This window comes from Anopheles arabiensis, chromosome 2 (assembly GCF_016920715.1).
Source record: "Anopheles arabiensis isolate DONGOLA chromosome 2, AaraD3, whole genome shotgun sequence".
Taxonomy (NCBI): domain Eukaryota; kingdom Metazoa; phylum Arthropoda; class Insecta; order Diptera; family Culicidae; genus Anopheles; species Anopheles arabiensis.
In genome coordinates, this window is record NC_053517.1 from 81883519 (window position 1) to 81907675 (window position 24157).

At 42.7% G+C, this 24157-nt stretch overlaps 4 protein-coding genes across 4 annotated transcripts; all 4 read left to right on the forward strand.

Annotated features, from left to right (window-relative positions):
* Nucleotides 1-286: 286 nt before the first annotated feature.
* On the forward strand, nt 287-1189 carry LOC120897539 (chymotrypsinogen B-like). The gene is made up of 2 exons (XM_040302503.1): nt 287-582; nt 856-1189. Exons 1-2 carry the CDS (start codon nt 287-289, stop codon nt 1187-1189), a joined length of 630 nt encoding a protein of 209 aa, XP_040158437.1.
* A 2491-nt stretch (nt 1190-3680) lies between these two features.
* LOC120895957 (brachyurin-like) lies at nt 3681-4583 on the forward strand. Its single transcript, XM_040299718.1, has one exon. It carries the CDS (start codon nt 3681-3683, stop codon nt 4581-4583), a length of 903 nt encoding a protein of 300 aa, XP_040155652.1.
* A 3224-nt stretch (nt 4584-7807) lies between these two features.
* LOC120894926 (brachyurin-like) lies at nt 7808-8713 on the forward strand. Its single transcript, XM_040297821.1, has one exon. The coding sequence runs from the start codon at nt 7811-7813 to the stop codon at nt 8711-8713; it is 903 nt and encodes a 300-aa protein (XP_040153755.1). The 5' UTR covers nt 7808-7810.
* A 5311-nt stretch (nt 8714-14024) lies between these two features.
* LOC120894925 (brachyurin-like) lies at nt 14025-14962 on the forward strand. The gene has a single exon (XM_040297820.1). The coding sequence runs from the start codon at nt 14028-14030 to the stop codon at nt 14931-14933; it is 906 nt and encodes a 301-aa protein (XP_040153754.1). The 5' UTR covers nt 14025-14027; the 3' UTR covers nt 14934-14962.
* The last annotated feature ends 9195 nt before the right edge of the window (nt 14963-24157 follow it).

A 24157-nucleotide genomic window follows, 5' to 3' on the forward strand; every position in this document is an offset into this window, starting at 1 on the left:
CTAATCACCGTAGACGCATAATCTATGGCAAATGATAAGCCGTCTAATCGCACCGTGCTAATGACGGTTGAACTCACTCCTTCTGCAATAAACGCTTCGCCTAAACTGCTTCTTATTGATACCACTGTCGAATTATGATGATAAGAAATTAGGCTCAAAAACTTTAGGTATAAAAGGTTGCGGTTTACCTTCTCTAAATCACTCTACGCTTCCAGCAGAGGTAGAAGAACTCCTTGGGAGCCAAAGCCTCTATCAACCGTACCAACCCCATCACTCTTCTGACAGGATGAGATCGTTCGTGCTTCTATTCGCTGTTCTGGCCGCCGTTGCCAGCGCCGAATGGATCGACATCGATTGGTCCACGGTGCGTCCGATCGAGGAGTTCGACCACTACTGGGAGCGTCTGCCAGCTGAGCTGCAAGTCTACCGCGAGAAGCTTCCGTCGCACCGCATCACCAACGGGCAGGAGGCGACACCCGGCCAGTTCCCGTTCCAGATCGCTTTGATCAGTGAATTCGCGTCCGGTAACGGTCTTTGCGGTGGCTCCGTGCTGACGCGCAACTTTATCCTGACCGCTGCTCACTGCGTCGTGTCCGGTGCATCAACCCTGGCCTCGGGAGGTGTCGCCATTATGGGAGCGCACAACCGTAACGTTCAAGAATCAACTCAGCAGCGCATCCGCTTTGCGACCAGTGGAATTCGTCGTCATCCGAGCTACAGCTCTAGCACACTTCGCAATGACATTGCCACGGTTCGCCTGAACTCGCCCATAACGTTCACTACGCGAATCCAACCCATCCGTCTTCCGGGTCGCTCGGACACTCGCCAGTTCGGAGGATTCACCGGTACCGTGTCTGGATTTGGACGCACTTCGGATGCGAGCTCTGCTACCTCGGCTGTGGTTAGGTTCACCACCAACCCGGTGATGACCAATGCGGACTGTATTGCCCGCTGGGGCTCAACTGTAGTTAACCAGCACGTATGCCTGAGCGGAGCAGGAGGACGCTCGTCCTGCAACGGAGACTCTGGTGGTCCGCTGACCGTCCAGTCCGGTGGAACGATGCAGATCGGTGTGGTGTCGTTTGGATCCGTTAATGGCTGTGCCATCGGTATGCCCTCGGTGTATGCTCGTGTGACGTTCTTCTTGGACTGGATCGTGGCCAACTCGGACTTTGTTCCGCAGCCGTAATTTCGTGATCGATCAAATGATTTGACTAGCAAATAAATACATTTGTTTGTGAAATATGAGCTAGTTTGTGTACATTTTTGATTGGCTATAATTAACGGCTAGAAACGAGACACAGTTTCGTGATGTTCTCGTATTTGAATGGCTTGGTTTTAATTTTGTAGGAACATATTGAGTCACGTTGGATCCCAAGATATCATCGCTAGTTAGTTTTTGGTCAAGAACTCCCCATTAGGAAACAACCTTCTTCTTCTTTGGCACAACAACCGTTGTCCATCAAGGCCTGCGCGCCTGTGTACCAATAATGGGCCAGGCTTTCAATAATTTATTGGTTTAATATAAGCAGACCAGTCAGTCCTACGAATAGGGGCATGGTACATTCGGGGTTTGACTCCATGATGGGCATGTTTTGTTAAGTTGTACGAGTTGACGACTGCACTACAAGACCTTGATTCTTTGTTATTCTATTTGTATAGTAATAACTTGGTGCTTGTACTACCTGATGACACATTTCTTTTAAACGCTGATGATGTTAGACTCTTTAAAAACAATACGTACCCATTAGCATTATGTTGGGTTACATGAAGATATTGACTCTATTTGTTTGTGGAGTTTCACTAATCACATCTAAATATCCGGTATTAATGACTGTATGGCAACCATTATCACATAAAAGAAATTTAACTACGACGTCATTTATCTGTAAAGGTGTTGAACGTGACAAAACAGGACTCATGTTAAGAACATCACTGATAGTTGTTTCCAGCAACAATCGCCGAATTCAGAGGTCCTTTGTGTTTAAAATCATTGTAAACTTGTCTGGTTCATACTATACTACAGTTTAGCTGAGTAATGTGCTCTCTCTCTTTCTCTCTTGATGGCCAGCTTACGATAGAGGACGTCGAAGTGACATGGCCCGGTGAACAATCTTTGTTCAGGATGTTCGGTCCCTGGCTGCAGCCTCCCATCCATGTAGACACCCCATCTCCGACAACTCTCGCTTCACCTGAGCCAGTTGCTGATTCACCATCGAGTTCGCAGTGCTCCCCTGCGCCTCATGCTGAACTGGGGATCGCTGTCGAACATCTTCTTGATGAGGTATGAGTCCGGCATCCTGATAACATTCTCTCGCCATAGTATTCTGCAGCCTTCGCCACCGTCAGGATGCTCGGTTCGCCGTACAGCTCAGCAAACTCGTGGTTCATCCTTGTTCACCAATTTTCTCGCTCGAACACACCGTCAAAGATAGCCCGGAGGATGCGTCGCTCAAACATGCCCAGAGCAATGTGGTATCTCCAATCAAAAGGACTTTGCAAAAAATATATGCTGCCGAATGGAAATTTACCAAAGGTATGATTCGTTGCTTACGTTGGAGAAATAATTTAAATTTGCCCGGATACCGCATCCGGTGTCTAATGCTCGGACTGCAATGGGTAAACAAATCAAGTTAATCATTGTCAAGTCCAGTAATAACTAAGATAGGCCGAGACCGTAGCCAGTCTCACAGTTACAACAATTAAGAAAGAGAAATATAAATTATCAATTTTAGCGTGCTATATTTTATCAGCTATCTACATTTTGAAAATCTGGTGGCAAATTGAAAAGAATTTGTAGTTATGTATCTGGTCTCGATTGAAGAATAATTATTTTTTAAAGATAAATAAGATACTAAGCAATTAAATAAATTCATTTAAAATTTATTAAAAAAACAAACAATCATTACTAAGTAAAAATTTAACAAAAATAATTAAAAAAATAACTCAATTAACGATTACGGTTAAAATAAAGCAATAAATGAACAGATACTAAACAATATTTAGTTTAATCCTTTTCATTGCATCAATCTATGTGAAAAATCTCGCATAATTTTTATACAAAGGGCAACAAATAGTAATGGAGTCAAAATGAAGCAGGATTAAAGGATTAACATGAAAAGGTTAATAATAATTTATCAAACTTATCAACAAATCATTTTATCGGTGATGAAAAATTGTCTAATATTTTCAGTTTGTTTTATTTTCAACACATCTTGAACAAAACAATAAAACTCTTACTTTTATGAAGGATGAGGAAATATAAAAAATGGGTTTATACGCCTACAGTAAACTCACTAATCGGATTGTAGTTCCTGGAAAATGTAACATTTCCCAGAATAATAGCTCGCCGCTTAGGTGTTTTGATAAAGAACGGTAAGTCTGCATCGCTAATCACGATAAGGACTTATTTCTAATCACCTTAGGATTATCTATGGCAAGCCACTATAGCATATCGTGGGAAACGATTGTTAAACCACTCCTCCTACACTTACACTGCCTTATCAATAACGTTGCTGAATTATGATGATAAGAAATTTGCTTCCAAAACATTGGGTATAAAAGGTTGCGGTTTACCTTCTCTAAATCACACTACGATTCCAGCAGAGGCAGAAGAACTCCTTGGGAGCCAAAGCCTCTATCAACCGTACCAACAGCAACCCCATCACTCTTCCGGCAGGATGAGATCGTTCGTGCTTGTATTCGCTGTTCTGGCCGCCGTTGCCAGCGCCGAATGGATCGACATCGATTGGTCCACGGTGCGTCCGATCGAGGACTTCGACCACTACTGGGAGCGTTTGCCAGCTGAGCTGCAAGTCTACCGCGAGAAGCTTCCGTCGCACCGCATCACCAACGGGCAGGAGGCGACACCCGGCCAGTTCCCGTTCCAGATCGCTTTGATCAGTGAATTCGCGTCCGGTAACGGTCTTTGCGGTGGCTCCGTGCTGACGCGCAACTTTATCCTGACCGCTGCTCACTGCGTCGTGTCCGGTGCATCAACCCTGGCCTCGGGAGGTGTCGCCATTATGGGAGCGCACAACCGTAACGTTCAAGAATCAACTCAGCAGCGCATCCGCTTTGCGACCAGTGGAATTCGTCGTCATCCGAGCTACAGCTCTAGCACACTTCGCAATGACATTGCCACGGTTCGCCTGAACTCGCCCATGACGTTCACTACGCGAATCCAACCCATCCGTCTTCCGGGTCGCTCGGACACTCGCCAGTTCGGAGGATTCACCGGTACCGTGTCTGGATTTGGACGCACTTCGGATGCGAGCTCTGCTACCTCGGCTGTGGTTAGGTTCACCACCAACCCGGTGATGACCAATACGGACTGTATTGCTCGTTGGGGCTCAACTGTAGTTAACCAGCACGTATGCCTGAGCGGAGCAGGAGGACGCTCGTCCTGCAACGGAGACTCTGGTGGTCCGCTGACCGTCCAGTCCGGTGGAACGATGCAGATCGGTGTGGTGTCGTTTGGATCCGTTAATGGCTGTGCCATCGGTATGCCCTCGGTGTATGCTCGTGTGACGTTCTTCCTGGACTGGATCGTGGCCAACTCGGACTTTGTTCCGCAGCCGTAATGTCACAATGAGGCGAAAATAAATACATTTGTTTGGCAACGTATGAGAGTTTGACTTTTTACAGTTTTTGCTAGCTTAAACGGCTGGAAACGTGTTGTCCTCCAGTTTCGCGTCGTCTTTGTACCGTCGGATAGACTTTATATTTGAACATTTTATAAAACAAGTCGCGAATTTCGCTGTGCCGCGGAGATCTCGGTTTGTGTATTTCCATTTTTAGATGTTTGAATATGAAGGTTAAAACTTATGTGTAAAACTAACAAAAACATAATTGAGTAATGTTTATGTTTACTCATCGGTAATGTTTAGTTTATGCCGAAGAGATTATTTTGAAGATTCTTGCAATGTGAATTGTCCAGTTAGGATTTCAGAATAGATGGAATCCCAAAACTAAAATTTAATTGTATACGATATTGGAAGCAAAGGTAGTCCCCGAAATACGCGGTACCTCTTATACGCGGTTTTATAATTTTGACAATTCTTTGAGCAACTTGTACTGATTTGATACAGTCTGTTCCCGAGTTACGTGGTTCTCGACTTACGCGGTTTTCTAAATTTGACAGATCAAATGTCAAATCAGTATAATTTCCTTCATGAATTGTCCAATGCAGTATAATTTAATCCACAAGGGAAAACACCAGAATATTCTGCACGAATCTTATCAATTAAATGATACAGTGTATAAAAGTACTAAATTGAATGAAACATATAGAGTAATCAATTGTATTTTGGTCGAAAACCTCGATATTCGACTTACGCGGACATTCGAGTTACGCGGATTCCTCGGGAACGCACAAACCACGCAACAGGGGAACAGACTGTACATCCCTTCTTAAATCAATTGAAAAATAAATTCCCTTCTTGTCGAATTATAAAATTGAACCGAGAAGGTTAATAATTGTTATGTGAAGTCAGAATTATATTAAAAATTTCATTTATTGGCTAAAACTTTCATCATTTTTTTTTGGCTGGCAAATGTGAAACTTGACTTACGCGAACATTCCAGATACACGGTATGTTGCGGCCATTTTCGGTCCCCATTATTAGTGTATCTCTGGAACGGCTGTAGTATCTTCTTCTTGTTTGGCAAAACTATTCGTTGTCGGACAAAGCCTGACCCTGATTGATTACCCGTAGCTGGATAGTCGGCCCTATGTATTCATTTGTTAAGTTGTACGAGTTGACGACAGTACCATGAGACCGACAATAAGTAGCATGATGCCACTACAATGATATACTCCTTTTTTATTTATTTCTTGCTAAAGTATATGGCCTCCGTGGCCTGGATACATCACTTTAAAACTAAGGGACCTTTAACTAAACGTTCCTATGATCGAGTGTGATATATTCTTTAAAGTGTCGCAAATATTTGGTGACATCAAATGGCAAGTCAACTACACTCTAATAATCATTAAAAGTTTTAAACGCCAAAAGTAAAGGATTCTTAGCACAATACAAGCGAGAACGAAGGTCAATGTATATCAATTGCCTGTTTCTTATATTGATACTTGGGACGTACATATTGACAAGATACAACAATTGAGGTATATGTGACATATGTGATCCATGTGACCAGTACTTTAAAAGCAAACATGCACTGAGCAGCTAGTCTTCGGTTCTGTAATGTTTCCAAACCTAAAAGTTGACAGCGAGGTTTATATGGTAGAATACTATCAGTGTTTCTCCACGGTAGCCGTTGTATTGCAATACATTTGAACCTTTTTTTTATTTTTTACTAGCCTGTCAATTTTTGCAGACATGAGCAGGGAACCAAGCTACTAGTGATGGGCGGGTCGACCCGAACCTATCGGGTCGGAGCCATCCGTAAACGACCCGGAGTCGTTCGGGTCGACCCGAAAGGTACAAGTAGGTTCAGTGGGTGCAACGACTCCGGTAGGTGCGAGAAAGCATAAGCGACTCCGACCCGTTGGTGCGGCGAGTTCGGTTCGGGTCGGGTCAAGATAGGTTCAATCCGACCCGACCCGAACTCATTGCACCCGCGGGTCGGATTTGATTCCGACTCCGACCTAGCGCACCCGCTGCACCCACGGGTCGGAATCGATTCCGACTGGCTTGCACCCGACTCCGGGTCGGGTCGTGAAATGAATCGTATGACCCAATACTACAAGCTACTGACGCATACTCAATTATTGGTCGTACAAAACAACAATACACAACACACAGCACAGTGGATCGTGAAACATTCTGCTTGTCCTTAGAATATTATTTAGCGTTCTGTTTGCCTTGGTTATTACCGAGTCAACATACATGTTGAAATAAAGTTTATAGTGCAGTAAGACGCCTTAATCCTTAACCTTCTCAGATCCTGGTAGAAGCTTACCTGAAATACAATATGCAAACGTTATTGGAGCACTAGAACGAGAGAAGTAAATAACGGTACATGTACTATCGTTGATGGACAAACAATTTACATGACACCATGAATAAAAGGCAGAAAGTCAGACAGTCACTAGCTATTACTTACTATTTAAATGTTTACCTTTATTAGCCAATAGTTAAAAAACGCATCAATGACGCAAATTGTACTGCTTATAATGCGACCCTTATTGTAAGATATATTCTAGGAGCATAGATATTTGTTCGTTATGCGAGCAACTAGCTAAGAAGGGTTACCCGTCATGAGAGGATTATCTTCACGGTACAAGTGCTATTACTTGAAACAAAGCTTACATTTCCTTTTGATTTGATTAGATTAAACGCAGCTATAAAAGCATTAAGATTGATTTGCTTCCGCTGCGATCAAACGGATAAGCAAGTACTCATAAAATCTATTGTTGTTTTACCAAACTACCACAATACGATACGATTTCCAAGAATCGATCCACCAATGCGGAGATTGGACAAAAACATAGATTTATTACATAAACTCAGACTCCCTTTATCATTTTAGCAGTTCTCGGAAAACCATTATTGCCCAGATGCGTGAATTGAGCATTGTGCGCCTTATCTCACCTGTATATTGAGTACCACGGCATGAGTTTGGGAACTCAGCTACCATCCAATGCCCCCCAGTGACCATTGGCTTAGACTTTTTTGGTGCGTAAGATCTTTCTTATCCACTTTTAACGCCTTTTGCCATTGGTCAGTGATTAGGTTGGCTTATCACTATCGCTTACAAATGTAAAAGATAAGAAATTCGGTAGCCCTAGTTTTGTATAAAACTCACATGTCCGGGCTTCAAATGCACACTCATCAGTCTGCAAGCAAGCATGAAATCGTTTGTGATTCTTGTCGCCCTTCTGGCCGCCATTGCCAGCGCGGAATGGATCGACATCGATTGGTCCACGGTGCGTCCGATCGAAGACTTTGACCACTACTGGGAGCGTCTGCCAGCTGAGCTGCAAGTCTACCGCGAGAAGCTTCCGTCGCACCGCATCACCAACGGACAGGAGGCGACACCCGGCCAGTTCCCGTTCCAGATCGCTTTGATCAGTGAATTCGCGTCCGGTAACGGTCTTTGCGGTGGCTCCGTGCTGACGCGCAACTTTATCCTGACCGCTGCTCACTGCGTCGTGTCCGGTGCATCAACCCTGGCCTCGGGAGGTGTCGCCATTATGGGAGCGCACAACCGTAACGTTCAGGAGTCAACTCAGCAGCGCATCCGCTTTGCGACCAGTGGAATTCGTCGTCATCCGAGCTACAGCTCTAGCACACTTCGCAATGACATTGCCACGGTTCGCCTGAACTCGCCGATGACGTTCACTACGCGAATCCAACCCATCCGTCTACCGGGTCGCTCGGACACTCGCCAGTTCGGAGGATTCACCGGTACCGTGTCTGGATTTGGACGCACTTCGGATGCGAGCTCTGCTACCTCGGCTGTGGTTAGGTTCACCACCAACCCGGTGATGACCAATACGGACTGTATTGCCCGCTGGGGCTCAACTGTAGTTAACCAGCACGTATGCCTGAGCGGAGCGGGAGGACGCTCGTCCTGCAACGGTGACTCTGGTGGTCCGCTGACCGTCCAGTCCGGTGGAACGATGCAGATCGGTGTGGTGTCGTTTGGATCCGTTAATGGCTGCGCCATCGGTATGCCCTCGGTGTATGCTCGTGTGACGTTCTTCCTGGACTGGATCGTGGCCAACTCGGACTTTGTTCCGCAGCCGTAATTTCGTGATCGATCAAATGATATGACTAGTAAATAAATACATTTGTTTGTGACATATGAGCTAGTTTGTGTACATTTTTGATTGTCTTAAACGGCTAGAAACGTGTCCTTCTCCAGTTTCGTTTCGCCCTTGTAATGTCTGACAGGATGTTCAAAACATAAATTACTCGATGGCCTGGAAAACCTTGTCTCTTGTAAAAGCCGTTTATGATACTTTTAGAAGCATAGGTTAGTGTATCAAACCTTGGTGTGTTGTAATATGGACACAAGGAATGATACTCATCACAGAGTTTGCAGAGTTGTACTTTTGTAAATCCAAGAAAATTTAGCTTTTATTAAAACATTTTTATATTTGACATATACGTACATGCAGCAGAAAATACATATGCAGACGCCATGCAACATATTAAATTCGAGAAATCGGGAATCCAATGATCGTCAGAAACAATTGCCTTATGTTTACAGCTCTTTATAATTAAGTATAATTGTTGCCTAAGGAGTTTTGCTTTTTTTCTTCTTTTCATGAATTGATTTGTTTGAATAATTTTAAAGTATCAATAAATTTATTAAGACATGCAATGAAGCATTGGAACTATTCTTTTTTTTAGGATTTTTTTTCTTCTGATAAATTTTATAAAGTTATTCAAACAAAGTTTGCTCAATGACGCAATAAATAAAACAATCAATTGAATGAATACACAATTTTTCTAAAGAACTTTTCGAAATAGTTCTTAGATATTTTATTACAAGGGTATAATACTTAATGTGCGGAGGGATCTTGCATGTTCAGTTAAGAATTCAGAATATGTATATGAAATCCTACTAAAATTTGAAAAATATACGATTTTGCAAGTAAAGATTGTCCTCGAGATACACTTTGCTTCTTAAACACGGAGTCAGATATACTCATTTTTTTTTTTAATTTGACAGTTCTTTGAGTGAATTGTACTGATTTTATGCATCTCACTCAAAGTCTATATAATACAGAGGTCGAGTCGTCCAGAACATTTGATCAAAAAGCGTGGGAAAGTTTTGACAGCTGGATGAAAAAGCTTCAATAGTTTCATCGTAGCATACATTGAGGTTTTAGTTGTTGTGCATGCAGTGGTCTGAAAGCATTTTCGGCCATTTTTACATCGTTTGTTTGTAATATTGTACTTTAAAAAGTTGACGAATATCAAGAAAAGGTAGAATTATAGTGAAATTATCAATTACAACAAGATCAGTGCCCGAAATTACGACGAGATCATGTGCAGCTCAAGAGGGTCAATGCTAAGAGGCCAGATGTCTGATTGTGGTCTTTCTATAGCGATGAATTACTGAAAAAACTACTCCATGCCACGTTCATGAAAAAGAAATGTATAGTTACACTAAGTTTTGAGCACAAAATGAACAATTAGCACTGTTTGGAACTGAAAAGTGTTTGGTTGTTTGGAATCGTTTGTAAACGCTTTTTCATCTAACTGTCAAAAGTAAGCTTTCAAAATGGTGGACCAAAATCGAGCTATGTATCGACCTCTGTATTATATAGACTTTGATCTCACTATATATAAAATCAAAAATCGCCACAATGACGTGAGAGTAAACATTCAGCAAGAGAGAGAGATAGCCGTGAGAGTAGAGCTCTCTTAGCAACGCGCGTTGCTGCGAAAGGACTTGCTCCATGCCACACTGCCACCCAAAGTGTATGAAGACCAGGTGGTCAAATTGACAACTGATTTCGGAATCAAAAAAAGCTCCTTTTGACAGAATGGGTGAAATGAATTTCCATAGGAACCGTTCGCTATGTTCTTAGCAACACATACGTAGTACACATTGGTGTCCTCATCGACGGCATTATTTTGATTCAAAATGGATTTTAATTAGTTCAGATTTGGTTTAGCTTACAATAAGAAATATTTGGTGTGGTTTTTAAGGTTTTTCAGTGCAAATAACGAAGATTCTAAGATTGTTTGTGTATTAGGCAAGTCGTCCGAAAGCTTGTTTGGGGAAATGTTTTCACCCATGCTGTCAAAAAGTGACGTTCAACTTTTGCTATAAAAAACAGGCTATGAGACCACCTGATCTTCATACACTTTGCTGCCACCCCTCGGGTAATGAGGGCAATGGTTACTTAGATTTTTTGTTTACACAAACCGATTTGAAAACACATGATATGATATTGGATATAATGATTTTTTTTAATAATTAAAGTTACAAATTAGCCACCTGATGATAACGTGTCCCCTTTCATATCCCTTTCCATTATAAATCAAGATATTCAAGGCAATATTTAAAAAAAACATGTTTGAAAACTATGCAAAATAGCTTAATTGTGAAATGGTTGTTATTCCAATTCATTCAATCATTAATAAAGCCAACCATACTCATTATTGGTGCTTAAGCACCTCGAATACTACATACACCGTCGTTATCATAAGTGTGGTACAGAATATCCTGTAAAACGGGTTGCTATACCCAGTACGTCGAACATGTACACTCCCTCAAATCTTCTTCTATTTGGCGTAACGTCCTATGCGGACATGGCGGCCTGTATAGGCTTTCGAGACTTAATTCATTACCACGTAGACGGATAGTCAATCCTTGCTACAGGGGGACGCTCCATGAGCTTGAACCCATGACGGGCATGTTATTGAGTCGTTCGAGTTGACGACCACGTACCAAGAGATCGCCCCAAATCTACTACTCCCTCAAATCTACTACTCCGCAATACTGGTTGAGTCGGGACCAGGTAAACGCATGACAATAAAAGGCGGTTGTAGCCGAGAGACCCTAAGTGGCCATATGCTAAAAAGCCTTGCTGAAATTCCGAGCCAGAAAGCGGCGGATGTTGATGGCTTGAAAGTTAAAATTGAATTTGTAACGATTTGCTCGCGGGCGGGAAGAACTACTTATTTCAGGATGTCCTTCCGAAACAAAGCACTAAAGGGAGAGATGGTTCATTGCGCAACATGACTGCAACATACTGCGCGTTAGGTGAGACAACCGTGCGCACTGCATCAGCGTCAACTGCAGAATGATCCACAATGAAACTATGCTTACTGTAACGTGCCCAAGAGGGCTGAAAAGATTCTGACTGTATCTATCAAGAGTGATGGCGATATCTACCATGTGATGCAATCACCGTACTATGGAGTTGATTAAGAACAATCACGTTATAATTAAGGAAACGTGACATTTGAAGCAAAATCTGAAAAATGTGGGGCGGCAAGAGTAAATAAAGTAGTTTGCAAGTAAACGCGAATTTAGTTGATTGATCTGGAAAGGGTATAACAGTGTTGAACCATTCTTTTCTATAACAGTATAGATCGGAATATTAGAACTACACCTTTGGAATGGTTATATGAGGGGATATGTTCACTGTTGAAATTTGATATTTGGCGCAACAATAACATTTGTCTCATACACAAATACCAATTCCATTTTTTTTATTCAGGAGTAACGGTCCAAAAAAGCCGTATTGCTTAAAATACCAATTCCATTAAATACTTCAAAATCAGTTTCAGGATAATAAAATAAAATTTTGACGGCGTTTTTGGAAATGACCTTTTTGAAATTTAAGACCGGGAAAATATACATTAAAAATGTTCTATGCATCTATTACTTATTATCTATTACGTATGAAACATAAGTCGAAAAAGAGTAGAAATGGAATGCGAACCATGTGTAATATCATATTTTTGTAGTTCAATCTTACATTTATGGGTACAAAAAACAAAAAATGGATTGAAGCAAAAGTGAGCATTTCGAAAATTGTATGTTTTTAAGTAGGCAATTGGGATTGGATCGAAAAATGTTGTATATGTATTAGCGGCACTCTAGTCTTTTAATCCACTGCACATCAATACGTTATTCAATGAACACGTTGTTGAGGTTACTACTTAGGTATGCTTTCCATAAAATCACGCCGATAACTAAAAAATAATAATCCAAAAAATATACATTTATGTCAACAGAGGCATTGAACGTATCAGTTCGAAAATTACAAAATTGCGTGACTTGGCTCAAAAGTATCCTCATCGATATTTAACGGTTCTGCAAAGTACAGTAAGAACTGTCCAGGAAGGTACAAGGTTAACACATTTGTGGTGTAACGCATAAGAACAAATAGGTGTTTGAGTTATGGTTGTTGCCACTGAACGTGTAGAGTTTGAAAATAATTCGAAATTTGGGAATATCCGGTAGATTTTACCGGGCCTTAACTAGTCAATAGTCAAAAATTTGCGTATGTTCGAATGATATTATTCTTTTCAGAATGTTTACTGAAAACTATGAAACTAGACTTACGCGAGAATTCAAGAAACGTGGTATTTGCGGTCGTTTTTCGTCCCCATTAATAGTGTATCTCGGGGACCGTCTGTCTACTTCTTTGGCAAAACAACACAGTCTATTCGGGGCTTCAGTCCATGGCGGGCATGTTGTTAAGTCATACGAGTTGACGACTGTACCATGAGATTGGCAACAAGTAATACGCCAACACTTCAATGATATACACGTTATTGATACACTTCACATACAAAAATAGAAAAACGCTCCAAATCATTGCCATACAATCGATTCTAGAAATTTAAATTTTTATCTCTATTAACCAATACTTAAAATAATAAAAAGCATTAACAACGCAAATTGTGCTGCTTATAATGCGACCCTTATTGTAAGATATATTTAAGGAGCATATAGATTTGTTCGTTATGCGAACAACTAGCTAAGTAGGGTTACCCGTCATGAGAGGATTATCTTCACGGTACAAGTGCTATTACTTGAAACAAAGCTTACATTTCCTTTAGATTTGATTAGATTAAACGCAGCTATAAAAGCATTAAGATTGATTTGCTTCCGCTGCGATCAAACAGATAAGCAAATACTCATAACATCTATTGTTGTTTTACCAAACTACCACAATACGATACGATTTCCAAGAATCGATCCACCAATGCGGAGATTGGACAAAAACATAGATTTATTACATAAACTCAGACTCCCTTTATCATTTTAGCAGTTCTCGGAAAACCATTATTGCCCAGATGCGTGAATTGAGCATTGTGCGCCTTATCTCACCTGTATATTGAGTACCTCGGCATGAGTGTGAGAACTCAGCTACCGTCCAATGCCCCCCAGTGACCATTGGCTTAGACTTTTTTGGTGCGTAAGATCTTTCTTATCCACTTTTAACGCCTTTTGCCATTGGTCAGTGATTAGGTTGACTTATCACTATCGCTTACAAATGTAAAAGATAAGAAATTCGGTAGCCCTAGTTTTGTATAAAACTCACATGTCCGGGCTTCAAATGCACACTCATCAGTCTGCAAGCAAGTATGAAGTCGTTTGTGATTTTAGTCGCCCTTCTGGCCGCTGTTTCTAGCGCGGAATGGATCGAGATCGATTGGTCCAAGGTGCGTTCGATCGAGGACTTCGACCACTACTGGGCGCGTCTGCCGGCTGAGTATCAGTTTCTACGGTACATGAACCGAACGAACCGCATCACCAACGGACAGGAAGCGACACCCGGCCAGTTCCCGCACCAGATCGCGTTGCTTAGTGAATATGCAACGAGCACTGGACTTTGTGGAGGATCTATATTGACTCGGAACACTATCCTGACCGCTGCTCACTGCGTCGTGTCCGGACCGTCTACACTTGCCTCAGGAGGTGTCGCCATCATGGGAGCACACAACCGTAACGTTCAGGAGTCAACTCAGCAACGTATCCGCTTCTCCACGAGTGGAATTCGGGTTCATCCGCAGTATAACCTTGCCAGTATCCGGAATGATATTGCCACTGTTCGCCTCAACTCGCCGATGACGTTCACTACGCGAATCCAACCCATCCGTCTTCCGGGACGCTCGGACACTCGCCAGTTCGGAGGGTTCACCGGTACCGTGTCAGGATTTGGACGCACTTCGGACGCCAGCACTGCTACATCGGCTGTGGTTAGGTTCACCACCAACCCGGTGATGACAAATGCGGACTGCGTTGCTCGCTGGGGTACCACGATGGTTCAGAACCAGAATGTGTGTCTGAGCGGAGCGGGAGGACGCTCGGCCTGTAACGGTGATTCTGGTGGTGCACTCACAGTACAGTCCGGTGGAACGATGCAGATCGGTGTGGTGTCCTTTGTGTCAGTGAACGGCTGTGCCGTTGGTATGCCCTCGGTGTATGCTCGCGTGTCATTCTTTTTACCCTGGATCGAGGCTAACTCGGACTTTGTTGCGCAGCCGTAAACTGAAAATGAACCGAATGATTGAACGAAACATTAAATATAGCCCAATGCAAATCATTTCAACATTGCTTTTTCCTTATGTAGTAATTAGCCTTATTTCTATGGAACAATTTCTGTTTGAAAACTGCTTTCAAAATCATCATTTCCCGTGACAACGGAAAATCGATAAAAGTTCGGCTAATCTTAATCGTGTTATTTCTGTCATCCGCTGTAGGGTAGATGGCATAAATCTTTGCATGTAATGTTTCGACTGGTGCAAAGAAAATTGTGTATTTTGGTATTTAATCTTTGGGATCCCAGCGCTTTTGAGAACAATCGGAACATATTTTTTTTTGTGATTGGTGAAAACAAATGTTAATATGTATATGATTCGCGAATCTTTTTTATTACGATAAAAGGGAAAAGATTGGCCTTTAAAACAATTGTTCCGTCGAAAGTTAACTATTAACAATCAAAGGTCTAGAAAACCAATCGCATTGCAAAAAAAAGTATCAGCATACCTAAACCATTCACACCGTCTACGGTCTCTACGAACGGTTTGTTGTTGACACTATTCTTACAGAACGTCGTACCACCCAGGCGTGATATGATGAATCACATGATGAGCTGGTTCCATCGCACAGCAGGGGAAAAACTTTGGCACAAATAGTAGTGCAAAAACCACTTCACTTGCGAGCACGATTTACGGGGTGTCCCGGTCTTGCGGGAGCGAAGGGGCTTGATTATGGATCAATAAATTAATAGTCCCTTCAACGTAGGTGGTTCGTCGGTACCGGATCGAAAACCCCGGCTCTTCCAGGCCATTGCAAGTTGGCTGGACGTACGCGCCAGCTTGAGGAGGCGTTTCGTTTTTCGCGAAAATATATTGCCCCGTAATGAAGCGTGCTTCGGTCATCCGGTCGCCGGTGCGAAGGAGATCGATCGATCGCGGGTTTCGAGCATAAGGTGTGAAGTTTCGCTATTCCTCACGATATAATCCCCTTTTCGTTGTGCCATTTATGCCGATCATAAATTACACAGAACGATGGTGACTAAGTTTAAAGATGGGTGTGATGGAAGATTTGTGGTGCGGTTTATTTCTTTTTTTTTATTATTGCAGTACAGGTGGCTAGAAGGTTGTAACATTTGTTTGATTAAAAAAAAACCACAAAATGATGATCGAGAAATTGAATATTTTTTATTATGATTGAGTTCAATCAAACCTTTACCCTTCAATTCACGATTCCTTTATACAGAATCTGATCTTATGGAGCAATGTGATTTGTAGAAAATAAATTTTCTTCGTTTTTGTCAGTAATTCTAGTAAAATTTTGTTTGATATTTATTCTATTCAAAACAAGTCGCTTTAAACATGTAACATTTTGGAAAGATAATTTGTCTGAGCAAATCTCTAGTTTTAGCAAATGCATTATTCTCCTTATCAACTGAAAGAAGATAAATGTCAGTGTCTAGCAACAAGTGGAATTTCAAAAACTAAACCATAAAGCGTAAAAACGTTGAAACAGTTCTTACTGAAATTTTCTTAAGTATTTAAAATGATCCAAACCATAACTTATGTTACGAAAGCAATGTGATGGGTGTAACAGTTTCATGTTCGCTTATTATAATACATTCACACTGAGCTACTCATTTTTCATGAGTTTTATGTTTCATAATGCCTAAACTGTGTTTTTGTTTTGTGCATTTTTGTTTGAGAAGGCAGTTCTACCTCTAATTTTCGCTTTTAATGTGTTCATGTTCTTGTTATTTAACTTACTCGTTCCTTAATAATTAGGACACTTCATTTTGATTTAATATTTAACGTTTTAATGGTAGCTTATTATCAAAAAATTTATAATATCATACCGTTTTGCTTATTCTTTAAATCATAACTTCAAATCATGGATATCTACTTTTTGAAAGTTTGTTATAGCTTGAATGATTTATCTCATATACTGATTTGTCTAAAGGACTTTGCTGGTCAGTGCATGGTGGATAAAGCAAATCAATTAGTTCCAATGAAATAAGAAATAATGAATAATAAATAAAAATCGAACAATGGTAAGGATTTGGAATAAACTTGACGTAAAACATAGAAAAATATACATCAACAAAATGAACACAAATTAAAACCCCGTTCATAAATTCACGTTTAGGACGAAACGCTTCACACATCCAGAACATGCTTCCTGCCCGGGGTACTGAGGGCTCTCGAAAAAGAAACCAACCACAACGTCCTACACGCAACCTGTCCGGTGCCGCTAGTGGTTGTTGAAAATCGCGGCAATCATTATGACATTACAGCCCGGCGAAGCAACGCCGTTTGCAAATATCCCATTTTCAGTTTCACTTCGCGTTGCAAACATTGTGTGTGTGTGTGATTGGATGCACAAGATCCCCCCCTGTACGTTAGAGTTTCGTCCGATAACTGCACCCCTAGCCGTAACCGTTTCGTTATAAAGCTGTTGAACCAAATTATAGCTCTGGCTGGAGGATGATTACGGACAGGCGGAAACTTTTGCCCGCCGCAGGGCACCGGGCGGGCGAAGTGCTTGTGCAAATTTGTCTAATATTTGCAAGTGCGCGAGTAAAACTGCATCCCCGATGCAATCATCATGATGCATCAGATTTTGAGCTGTTTGTTGTTTGTGAGGTGGCTCGGGAAGAGGTGGCAGTTTATTTACATACTTTGTGCGGGGTAGGGCTTTTCGAATAGCGGCTAAACGTTTATCTCCACCCCTCACTGGCTCCGGCCGCTTAATCGTGATGGCGTGACAGGTTCCAGCGCTCGGCACCTCCTGGGAGTGGCCACTGTGTTGTATTTTCAGTGCCCCAGAATGATGGTGAGGTTGTCCGCTTGCCTGCACGAGGGGTTTGCAAAGTGTAGTTGTCTCGTACAGCGGGAGTTTCGAAGCAACGGCAGGCGAAATTAAAGGCCCACAGGGCTCGTCAAAATGTAAGCGCGTCCGTGGCGTACCGTGCTGTTTGGCAGTGCGATGCAGGATCATGCGATCAGTTCACGATTGAACGGTAGGGAGAGAAGGAGAGAGAGAGTTCTATTCCGACAACGCTTAGAGCTGCAAGCGAGAAACTCGACCCAAGATCTGGCAGGACTTAGCAATTTGTCCATCCCACACGAACATGTGCAAGCGTACAGGACCCGGACCGTTCAATCATCTCTCAATCATCCGTGGGACCGTGCAGAAGGAAAACCATCCGATAAGTGAGCTGTCGCAAGGGAAGCGAGAAAGGTGGAAAACTCCCTCCCACGGGGGTTGGTTGGACAAAATGAGATGCTTTCTTGGCTGGCTGCATTTATTGGAATTATGTTCATGCCGCCATGCAACGGCTTCATCTGGTGCTGGGGCCCGACGATTTCGGCCCGATAATGAAGGAGGCCGGCCGATGTGTCCGGTTCCGATAATGATCGACCCCATCGGTGCCAGTGACCGACGGGTTGACGGGTGGCACGACGGCACTGCTGTCTACACGTTGCCCAGCTGGTCCAGATCTGCTTTTGTGCATGTTTTGTGCTTCTCTTATTGCTGCGAGAGATTTGGGCCTTCTGCCATTCGGTGGCTCGGATGATTTCGCTCGGGCAGCAGGCGAACCCGTTTGCGTAACCATTCTGCCGCCGGGGGTTCGTTCGCTACGTTTGTTTCACTTTTACTTTTCTGCACGGAATTTACCGCACGTCCTTACCCGAACCGGACGTCCGCTTTGGTGGTGTGTTTGTGGATGTGTATTACTTCGCAATCGCTTCGCCGGCAGACTCGGCAAAACGTGGCAAAATCAAATTAAAAATTCATTCAACAAAAGAAATATGTATAAAAAAACGCACACTCAACGACCAACGGCTAACACCAACTGCCGTATGGTTGCGTTTCGTTTTGCGCTTGCTCCTGCGCAAGTCTTGCGCCGTAGCGCCGGACGGACTGGCTCGTCGCACAGCAGGACAACGTGTCAGGTGTCGGGTGCGCCTTATTTCAAGGTTCCAGTGCGCAGGACCTGTCGATGTCTGCTGCGTAAGTGGAGTCTTTTCTTCACCGAAACGAAACTGCATTTTTCTTCATTGCAACAAGTAAGAAAGCAACAGTCAGCAAACACTTGTAACGATGTGTCGTTGCTGACGTGTGCTACTGCATCTATTTTCGGTACCGTTGTTATGATAATTTGTACATCGCCATCAGATGCAGCGTGCACGCGATTGAACGGTGCCACAGTGCAGTCGGACAAATGAAGAACCGGAACGAAATAGACAGGTAGAGCTGGCTTTTTTTATTGTGTGAGTTTGTTGAAATTATTTCAATATTAATAGAACTGTTAACGTTGCACCACAAATTAGTCAATGCATTATGTTTACTTCACTTTGTTTTTCTTCCTCTACGGGATGGGCTCGTTCGCCTGTTTGAAGGATCATTTGCGGATCGCATTTATAAAGGGCTGGTATGGTCTCGTTGATGGCTTTCATTAAATATATGAAATATTCCGCACATCTTGTAATTTTTGAGTATGTGTTGTAATTGGTACTGCCGATGAGCATTTCATGTTCGCATTAAGTAGATGAATTTATTTAAACCGAAGTGAGTCGTTCAGGACGAGAGTAGCTGTCTTTACTGTGCGCAATTTTCGTGAAAAGTCCGTGTCTTTCTTATGTTTATGCATTTTTAATATTTTAGTATTTTTAAAATTGTTTAATATTTGGTTGCGTGAGTTTTGTTTTACTATTTACTATAGTATTGGCTTCTGAGTTATCTGCTGTTTTTCTTTTAATTTTTAAGTTTAATGTTTTAACTTATTGTACTTTTTGCCAACCAATGCATCTAAGTTATTGTTTTGTGATTTATAAGTTTTCATTTTTATTTTTTCGTTAATTAGTTGGGAAGTAGGTATTATCAATTTTTAACCTTGCTTGGATGACACAATTATAGGAAAACAGCAATAGTACCAATCGCATTGCTTGATATCATTAACCAATTATTTTGTTTCTAAAATTTTATAATGTAATAATTAAAACACAATAATAGAAAAACCGCATTCTCCTGGCCATTTACTAAATTTGGCCCTTTGCCTCAAAAGTTTGCCAACCGCTGCTTTATAAGTTTTTTCGTCTTCTTATCCATGCCAACAAAATAATCCGAAGTAATCATGAACGGGTTTGCGGATGCTGCAACAAATCGGATCGCTTCCAACCGCTTCGGCGTGCGGCGTGTAGGCCGAAAGGTATAAAGGTATAAAGGGCTACGGTAATGCACGCCAAATGTTTGAATGATTACACAAACACACAGACTCTATAACACACACGCTCATTGTACTATGAATGCAAACATTTGCACAGTGCGGCATTATTCGATGTTTGCTTCATTACTGGCGCTCCTTTCGCCACCCAAAACGCCCGTTCGCACCTTTTAATCCCCCTGTTAGCTACCTTCGTCCTCGAGTTCCGAGTGTTTTGATTAGATTAGCCAACGCGCTTGGCAGTAGGTAGTGCGAAAGGGAACGTACTAGAAAGGGCCAAATAAAATCATAAAACTTTGATACATTACAACGGTTTTCTTGTCCTCCAATCTGTAGCTCAAATGTACTCCCAAAGCAAAACCAATAACCCTCCACCAACCCGTGTGTGTGTGTCAACTCGCACGCTGCTCTTCATTAAATCTGACATTTCGCGAACCCGCGTTTCGGTGTCGGTTCCGATTCATAATGCACATCAGCTCTATGCTAAACGTTTGCTCACGATCTGCCAACACGTGGGTCCGTTGCTGGTTGCACACTTTTGCTCGCAGTATTCGCACCCGGCCCGACGGCAATTCCAGCGTAGGAATTCGTGATGATTTTCGTTCCATCACGCTCGCGGGAGTCGAAGTCGACCCACCGTCTCGTAGGTCTCACTCGCGCCCCAGTGTGCCGATGTGTACTTTGCTAATGTTGCGCAAATGTGACGTGATCTGTAGATGGGGTCGGTGGTGGTGGATTAAGGTAAACAGTGGAACAGTCGAATTAAAACTAACACACACACGGTGGTGCAGGGCCACGGCGGGCCATCGAAATCTACCCACCACGATCTCGGGCGAACGGCGGCACCGGCGGCTCCCTCTCTGAAGGTGTCGGGAGGATAAATTGTGCAGGATATATCAATATCAGATTCAATTATGCTCTGCCATCGAGTGCTGCTGCTGCTGCCTGCGAGAGCTTAGATAATTTGTTTGACACACGGCACCCATTCCCAAGGATCCGAAAGGGCCTGCTGCCTGCCGGCTAATCCGCTGGCTGTCTGGAGTTCGGCAAAGTGAGCCAAAAGCGTGACTGAGCGTGACTGGTGGCGAGACCCACTTTTAAGATTCACGTCCCGCGAGGCCTTTATGGCCTTTTGCAGTGACGGGGGGGCCGGATTCGGTGACTTTTGTCCGTGCCCGTGCCATATGTGTTTAGGCTGCAACACGGTGTGCATGGATGATTCGCGGTAGCGATTAACTGTTTATTTATTGTGCTGCAAACAAAAAAAAGGAACCCATGCTTCTTAGATTGTCCATGCTAGAAGGTCGGCGAGTGAATTTGCATGCCAAAAGTAATTAAATGCATACAACTTCGTTAGGCCGTTTGGATCAGATAGTGGCGCGAGCACATTGGTAATCGTGTAAAGTCATGCTGAGTGGTTCGTTTGGTTTTTTTTGTGTGTTGCTGTTGAAATTTGTATATTTTATGGTTTACCTTTTTGTTAGTAAGGCTCGCTCTATTTCTTGTTTGAAATGCAGAAAGAGTCTTAGGGAGAAGCATGCCCCTTTCAAAGCAGTTGACATGATGGTACTTTAATTTAAATTTTAAAGCAAACAAAATTGACAGACAAAAACTGCAACCTCTTTGTCTGCCATTGGCCACACATCAATGATTCACTCAGCAAAAAAAAAGGAAGAAAAGAAACCAAACACAACAACAAAAAAACCCCAGCCGACAGTAATTATTACATGGAATCTAATTATTTTATTATTCGCATACGCGTTCCACCACGTCACCCGGGCGCGGCCCGGGCTGGCGCGCGATGGTTTTCCAATGAAACAATTTCTGCAAAGTGTTATCGCTCGGGTAATTAATTTCATCAAACTGTAAAACCCATTTTATAGCCCCGATGCGCCGGGGGAGACAGCAGCAACAAAAAGGAACGCTCCCAGGAGAAACACACACACACAAAAAGGGCGATCGCACACAGCGTGATCGCAACTGTACGTGGGACGTGCAAAAAGGAAGAGCGGCGCATTAATCTTGATGGTTACAGTTGAGTTACATTTACTTAATTAATGTTTTGTAAAGTAAAAACTCCCCGTTTTTGTGTGTGTGTGTGTGTGTGTGTGTGTGTGGGTTTTTTTTTCGGCGCACGGGTTTGCTGTGTTTGCTTTCTTTCTGCCGCGAAATACGTGGAAAATGTGCATGCCGGACGACCACCGCCAGTGCCCTATCGCGCCCGCCCGTAAGGAGTGGCGGCCATGCAATCTGCAATCGAGACCCGAAACTCGGCTGAGCTTGGGAGCAGGGGCGGCCCGCGGGAAGGTGATTGCGAGAAATCATTATCGACGGATGTGCTTTTCATTATTGTGTTACAGCTGATATCATTATTATAACTGCGAAATAACGGTGGTACGGATAGGTAGGAAGGGGGGGGGGGGAGGGATGAAGGAATAAAAAAAATGAAGCAAAACTCAACCTCCGGGTCCGAGGCCAACGAACGGAGTCGGACGGAAAAACCTTTGGCCAATATCAAACTAATTAACTTCACCCACCTACCCACCCTGCGGTGCGTACCGTGGCGGACGGTGGCTTCCGCGAATTGACCTTCCTGCCGGCACGGTTGTGATACGGAATGTGTTTTTTTTTGTTCTTGGCATGGCTGGGGTCCGTCATGACCACCCGGATGGATGCGGGGCATATTCTTGCCCGGCAAGTGGTTGCAGTTTCGGTGCGGAAATATGATGAGATTGCATTTCTCTTTCTTTATGCGCATCACACATACAGCCACAGAACGCTCTTGCATGCGTGAATGATGCAGCCAGTTGGGTCTTGTCGGCATTGCTGCTGCACATTGCACCCTGCAACCCGGTTACACTGAGGAGATGAGAAAAGTGGACGTCCTTTACTTTTCCTTGGAAACGCATTCTTCGCTAAAAGAGAAAGAGAAAGAGAGAGAGAAATATCCCGAAAGCGATTCTTCTCCAAAAAAGAGTCCAGGGGTTGGAAGGGCATACTTTCGACATGAAAATTATGGGGATGCGACAAGACTGTAACCCTCTATGGTGAGGGTTTGGTATGGTGCAGACACACTCACAAACACAGACAACATGCACTTAATTTAGTGTTTAGTGGCGCTGCTGTGAGGAAGGGCACAGGGAGGGCCAGAATCACAGGCTGTCCGGCCAGATGAGGCTGCGGGTTTGCTTTTTGTTTTTGGTGTCCGGGTGAAATTTTTGTTTGACAAGTTGGCTGTCCGTTTTGCTTCGTTTCTGATTTATGAAAGGAGCGCGATGGATTCATGTTTCGTGCGTTTTTTTTATGTTACTGCAACGTTTAAACGGTTTCGCTCAAATGGAACAATGGTATGCAAACGCCCGCTTTGGCAGCACATTGTGTGTCTCTGTGGCTTTGAAAGCCGGTTTGCTGCGTACCATATGTTAGCGGTTTATATGGGTTTGATTTTCAAAAAAAAAAAAATCAATGTACAAAATGGACATGTTTGATTTGCCAAATGAATGGATTGTTTGGAATTGGGGTTTAATGATAATGGTTTTGCATTGTTGGAAATTATGACTTTTGGATGAAGCTGTTTCAGTGAGGAATAAAATAAGTATCAATAGACTGAACAAAGGGAAGGACATTGTCCTAGCTGGAATATGTATTTTGGCATTTGTTTCAGTGATTTGTTTTGGTTTTGTGCTGATCCTAGTGATGTTGTGATAACTACAGCGATCATAAAAATGGGGCATTCTCTCACATTCTTATCTAATGAGAAGATGTATTGAAACATGGAAGCTTCCTTCAAATGTTATGTTATTGCTATCAATTTAACACTTGGATTTGCTCTGCATTTTAGGGATGTCACCAAAAGATGGACACCTGATAGAATCAACACTTATCGAAAGACATTGAAAATTCAAGCAGTTTGATGTATTTTAACATTACATGCAACTTTGCGTTTCCATGGTATATAATAAAACATTTTATGTTCATCTGAAAAGAAGATGTTCCAAAAATTTGAGG

What these genes read in the sequence shown, in the direction of transcription:
- LOC120897539 (XM_040302503.1), top strand. Translation starts at nt 287, where the DNA reads ATGAGATCGTTCGTGCTTCTATTCGCTGTTCTGGCCGCCGTTGCCAGC. An exon ending in TTTATCCTGACCGCTGCTCA is followed by an intron (nt 583 to 855) that starts CTGCGTCGTGTC and finishes CGGTACCGTGTC; the next exon opens with TGGATTTGGACGCACTTCGG.
- LOC120895957 (XM_040299718.1), top strand. Translation starts at nt 3,681, where the DNA reads ATGAGATCGTTCGTGCTTGTATTCGCTGTTCTGGCCGCCGTTGCCAGC.
- LOC120894926 (XM_040297821.1), top strand. Translation starts at nt 7,811, where the DNA reads ATGAAATCGTTTGTGATTCTTGTCGCCCTTCTGGCCGCCATTGCCAGC.
- LOC120894925 (XM_040297820.1), top strand. Translation starts at nt 14,028, where the DNA reads ATGAAGTCGTTTGTGATTTTAGTCGCCCTTCTGGCCGCTGTTTCTAGC.